Source organism: Tauraco erythrolophus, chromosome 23 (assembly GCF_009769465.1).
Source record: "Tauraco erythrolophus isolate bTauEry1 chromosome 23, bTauEry1.pri, whole genome shotgun sequence".
Lineage (NCBI taxonomy): Eukaryota > Metazoa > Chordata > Aves > Musophagiformes > Musophagidae > Tauraco > Tauraco erythrolophus.
Genome location: NC_141487.1, coordinates 5,266,908 through 5,272,907, shown reverse-complemented (window position 1 = coordinate 5,272,907; position 6,000 = coordinate 5,266,908). Strand labels below are relative to the sequence as shown.

General features: G+C 44.0%; 1 protein-coding gene across 1 annotated transcript in view; it reads right to left on the bottom strand.

The window, feature by feature from the left end:
• Positions 1 to 1,005: 1,005 nt before the first annotated feature.
• Positions 1,006 to 6,000, bottom strand: part of RERE (arginine-glutamic acid dipeptide repeats) — a 169,728-nt gene continuing 164,733 nt past the window's right edge. Inside the window, exons 18-21 of the mRNA XM_086625526.1 lie at positions 4,765 to 5,488; positions 2,755 to 2,901; positions 2,411 to 2,591; positions 1,006 to 1,395 (exon numbers count right to left, since the gene is read on the bottom strand). Of these exons, the coding sequence (XP_086481652.1) occupies positions 1,362 to 1,395; positions 2,411 to 2,591; positions 2,755 to 2,901; positions 4,765 to 5,488 (1,086 nt within the window). The 3' untranslated portion in view covers positions 1,006 to 1,361. The remainder of the gene's footprint in view (positions 1,396 to 2,410; positions 2,592 to 2,754; positions 2,902 to 4,764; positions 5,489 to 6,000) is intronic.

The window sequence follows — 6,000 nt, the reverse complement described above, 5'->3', positions numbered from 1 at the left end:
TATATTCGGTTAATCCCAAAGCATTAAGTTCCTGAGATACAGAACACTGGTGGCAATTTAAAAGTTTTTACTTATAAAACCAAAACTAAAACAGTCAAAAGAGAAATACAGACTGGTCTTTGCAAAACAACTCTGAGAACACTGAGATGCCTACTCACTCTTCTTAAGAACTTAGCAAACATAAGAAGCCAGAAAGAGCACATCCTCCAAAAATATGCACGTGCATACAAAATTCTGGCTGTGCTAGTTTGAGGCATGAAACATTTTTAGAAAAAGAGATTTTAGAACAGATTATTTCTTTGAACCTTTGTCTAAAGTCTAAAACCAATGTAGTTAAATTAAGTTTCAAAAGGTAATAGGAAAGAAGTGTATTATGGCCACACTAAAAACTAACCCTTGAAGTAGGCAACGAAAGGGTAAGCTAGTTCCAAGGGACACCTGTACTGCTGAGAAATACAACTCAACAGAAATCATCTGCAGAACAGAGAGATGTAACACTAACAAAAAAAATCCAACAAACCCAAACAAACCAAAAAACCAAGAACAGAAACAGTCATTTGCAACATTATCCCTGCAACTCCCTTTAATGCTTATTGTTGATAACAAACCAAATTTCAAGCTTTTACCCATTTGAAATTATTGATACCCATCATTCCCTTTAATTAAAGGGATAATTATATATATAATTTTTTATTAAAAAATCAACTCTGTATTCTGTCAATACCAGGTAGGAATTCACAATTTGTGATGTTACTGAAAATCAAGATAAATGTTTCTGGAGTTTTGTTTTGTTTCTCCCCTCTACTCAAAAAAGTTATTTACAGACTTAAAAAGCCATGCTGCAGAACTGAGCTCTCTTTAAAATTATGAAGATTTCCTACAATGTATTAAAATAAAAGTAGATTTTTATTATTATAGCACTTGGATTCAGAGCTTGTTATGTCACCTACTTGCAATCCTTGTTTTTTTTTAAAATAGCTATAGATGCATTGAGTGTCTCTTCACGCACAGTGACTCGTGTTGTGAACCTGATTCTAGCACCTACTCAAAACAAACTAGTAAGAAAAAAAAAAACAAGATTGCAGGAAGTTCTCTGAATTTTCCACACAGTCCTGTACTTTCAATAGGCTTCTGAATACGTTGTCATGCAGGGAGACCCACGCCAGTCTTGAGAAATCTTCTCTACAAATGAACACTATGCTGATAAGTCTCTACTTGTTGGGTGGTTGTTTGTTTTAAATATATAAAGAAATCTTTATAAGATATTCTTTTCCTTTTGTAGCTCTTATTGTATGTAAAAATGTTCCACTCCTTCCCAAGGACTGGGGTTTCCATAGCCAGCATTACAAATAAATAATTTATTACAACTGTTTGTCGCCTTCTTTCTTCAGTCGACTGAAAAAGAAAGAAAACTCATTTTAATGAAACGAAGGAGGTGTCATGACACTGCAGAGATGGCTCACCTTCCTGCTGCCCTCACCCAGGTGCCCTGAAGGGAACAGAGGTTGCCAGCGGACTGGTGAGCTCTCAGCACAAGAACGATAACGCCGTCTGTTGCAGGAGGAAACGATGACCTTTTGCTACCCATCACTAGTGCCAGCTCATCAAGCTCCAGCTTTATCTGCAGCTGCAGACATGACAGTCGGCTTCGGGCAGACTGGCTGCCCCCGTGGCACAAGGCCAGCGGGCAATTCTGGACAGCAGAAGCAAGGACTACAACATCAGAGCAAAGCAGTGCAAGGCAGCTGTTTAATACGCTGCTTCCCATACGTCCTTGCTACCCACAGACATGTGGAATGACCGCTGCTAGGAGCTGGTGGCTTTTTCTTCTCAGCTAACATACTGTCAGTGGTCACTGTCAAACAGGAGATAAGGTGGTGTCACATAAGGCAGGCCAAGAAGAGAACTACTCTACTATCACCACCATATAGCATTTCGGGGAGAAAGAACTCACATGATTTGAGTAGGCGTTCTCAGCTGGTAATGTGGGATCTGTGTTATTGATACAATTCAACTCCCTATCGCCTTTAGTAATTTCTTCAGATCTACTGAATCCCTCCCCTCTTCTCATTCATAAAGCTTTACTCACTCTCCTCCACTTCAAGGAAGAGAGAGACGTGGAAGCCACAATCGTAGCATCGCACTAAAAACCCCAGAGGTAATTCTGTAATTTAAGACTCAACTGGTCTACATCCTGGGACAGTAATTTGGACCTAGCTTCCAATCTGCACCATCACCTATGCCCAAATTAGGTGTCAGAACAGCTTCACCATCTTCCCTGTGTCAGAACAGTAACCCAGCACACAGTTAAGAAAGGTAGCAATTCAGAAGAAAAAAGATGGAATGTGGAGAAAGACAAAGGAAGCTGCAGCACCTCCAAGTCTCCAAAAGCCTTCATTGCACCTCTCACCTGTAATAATCTTCCTGACTTGGTAGATGACCACCATGCATGTGAGGATGCCCGTGCAACCACTGCTGCTCCATTGCCAGTCTTTGCAGCTCTGCTGATTGGGCATGCATGGCCTGCAGTTGGTGGGCTGCTGACATAGGAGGTGGGATGGCACCAGGCAGATCTCGTGGATAAGGAGTACCTAAGAGAGAGTTGCCCGTTTTTCAGACACTTGTTTGCTATGAGGTCTGCAGAGAGTTGTCCCATTAACTCCACCAACTCCCCTCCCAAGAAATGCTAAGATCCAGAAGGTGACAGTTCAGGTCAAGAGACAACCTTTGTAGAGGACCATAAAATGCTCTCACCAAAGACTGGATGTCGGAGCATTTCATGCTCATGAGGTGGCTGCCCTAGCAATGGGTTGGGGATGGTCCCAGGTGGGTAGGGAAAACGTGCCAAATGGGGTCCAGCTGCTAAAGGATCCACGAGCGGGTGAACAGGTCCTGCTGAACCTTTAAAAGAAGGAAAGAAAGCAAGCAATCAACTGCTTTGGGAAGCATCACTCACTGCTAGGAGATCAAAAGCCCTGTTACACTTGAGCTGGATCAGCACTTGGCCTAACTGGCATGTAATTACCAGGAGTTTAGCTCCATCCAATTTGAAACCCACTTTTCCATCTTGAAGTGACATCTGCTTACCAAACAGTCTTAACTGTTAAAGCAACAACCTGGGGCTTTCAATTTCTACAAGAAAATGAAATCCACCAAGCGATAGGGTAAAAAAATATTTTTTAAAATAATCACGTAACTAAAACACCTAAGCTTTCATTTTCAGACATTCCTTCCACACTCTCCTCATACACGTTGCAGCAGTGCTTGCAATGGAGCTACTCTGGAGCAAGAACTAGAGACACTCAAGAGCCCATAACTGTATTTTAACCTGGCATCCAAGACTAAAGCCAAACTGCTTTTCAAATACAGGTAAGAGACTTGATAATGAACCGACTCGGCTCTGGCTGCACTAGTTTCTCGCTAGCCAGAGTGAGAAAGTAGGAGTCATGGTTTTGTCCAGAACAAATAACTGGGGAGCATCCAGACTTACCTGCAGAGGTGGTAAGTGACTTACCTGACAACAGAATCCTGGTATAGACACAATCTCTGACAAATTTCTTCTACTATCAATGGGGTACAAACCTGCCTCCAATTGAACCACTTTGTAATCTGTGCAGTCAGTCTCAACCAAAGTCCTCCGCTGACAGCTTTCAGAACGCTGATATTCAGCGGGATCATCTGCTACCTGTAACCTCCCCACCCCTTAACAACCTCACAAGATCCTGCAGATTTCCTTGCTATACAATTTGGCTTCTGCAACAGCACTCAAATTCCTTCCAAGCTCCAAAAAGCAGTCATCCCAGCCATGTTTAATGCGTGTTGCTCAAAGGCACAGTATGCTGTATCTGCTTGCACAAACACTACATTTGTAACCAGCTGCACTTGAAGTACTTGGACTTTTTTCTTTTTCTTACTTAGCAGCTACTGCACCTGGTGCCTTGCTTGCTCTGTTCTCTCCAGTCTGCTACCAGAAAACCAGAAAAATTCTGCTTAGTGCCTCATCTTCAAGACTCCAGGTTCCAGACTGGAGCAAACATATAACTTGCTTTAGAAATGAGCAAGGCATCAATTCATTTTTCAAACTATTAAATACTTCAGGGAAAAAAGTTCCCACACATAAGAATACACTGTAGCTAAAAAGATGCCAACCCATAAATTTAGATGGTTCTCATGAAAATTGTGACAGATAATTTCAGCTCTGTCAGCCAGATGGTTGGCGTGTCAAATGGCTAAAGAGATGAAGTCTTTCTCTCCTAATTTATTTTTTTTTCCAGCTCCTATATAGAAACACCAGCTTCAGCTCCTTTCCAGCTATAACTCATAACGTAACAGGCGTCAGCATGAGCAGTGTTACCAGCTCCATGACATCTCTCCTAGTGAATTCCTCTCACTCAATAGAGTCTTCACCAGTACACCAGACACCACTGTAAGGTGGTGCTTCAGGACTCCAGTACTTAAAAAAACCCCACCATGACAACACAGTAAACCTTTTACAGTGCCAGCGTGCAACCTCAGTAAAGATCACTGTACTATTACCATCGCTGACTTTATCACTGCTATTGGTCCACCCTCCCAAAAAATAACTGTTTTGCATTTCAGTTATCACAACGTTGTACAGTACAGAAGTCATATCATAATACAAGAAAACAAGGATTTTGCTTCTTCAATTTCAGAGTCACCGTCTGCCTGTTTTGGGTAGCCTGCTGCCAGCAGCTCACGAGAGAGGTCCCCCAGTTAACAGCCTACCCAGCTCCCTGGGCTCACCTTGGTGTAAGGGATCCTGCTGATGTAGGTGTAAATGCGAGTGTATGTGTGAATGTTGGTGATGGTGGGGCGTAACGTTGAACATCTGGAGCCGTGCCAACGGGTCATTTGTCAGCGATGCCATCCGCTCCGCGTGTATTCTCTCTGCTGCCAGTCTGTCAGGGTAGCTCATTTCAGGCCGTAACTGTGGGCCTGCCAGTGCAAGTCTCTCTCTTTCGAGGGGGTTCAAACCCGGATGGAAGGAAGCAAATGGGTGAGGTCCTGCTGTTGGGGGAATAGTCAGTGCACCGTGCCTGGCAAAATGCTCCATGGGGTTAGTAGCTGGATGCAGTGCATCCAGCTCTGGGGGCTTCACCTCAAAGCCAGGTTTCATCCTCTCTCTCAACTCCCTTTCCCGGATTTCTCGCTCCCGGATTTCCCTCTCTCGCAGCTCTCGTTCCCGAATGGTGGGATCCACGTTGTAGAGGCCAGGCATATGGTAGGCCAGAAGTGGATCAGTGGGGTTCAGGGGCACGAAGAAGGGATGATTGCGGTTTGTTGGTGACATGACATGAGGACGGGCATATTCACTCAGTGTTCGTAAAGCAGGTGTATCTGGACCAATGTAAGGTGGTACAGCAGCAATGGTCGTTGGTGGAGGTTCAAATGAAGGTCTCATATGTGCTGGCCCGCTGAGCTGAGACTCTCCAAGACGGCCTTCATGGGAGGAGCTGGATACCTTCTGCTACATAGAATGGGGAAAGAGAATTTTAGTTCAACACATTCGGCTTAAAAACACAGCAGGAATGCACTTCCCTTCTTGTGCTTCATGCTCTAAGAGGAGGTACGTTCAGCCTGCTGAGCCTCGCAACTCCTGCAGTTACGTGCTCCAATGTGGTTTGGGGACTAACTGGTTTCTCTCTGTCCTGTAGGCCACAAGATAACTGCTTTGTAGTGACAGCCTCAAAGCTACACTAACTGCTTTACAGTTAGTAGAGCAGTGACTAGTTGGCACGTGTCACAGCTACGGGCAACACCTGACTGGTACATGTCACCGCAGACTACCAGTCTTGTTTGCAGTGTGTTCCTCCTGTCCTCTCCACACTCGCTTGTATCCTAAAACTTAAGAAACCCAAGGAAACTCATCTCCAAGACACACAACACAACAAAATCCACTCCTTTCACATCAAGACTTTGCATCCTGCTCTCTCCTCCTGTACAAGAGCAACAGAGCACTTCTGGGGAGGGCAACAACAA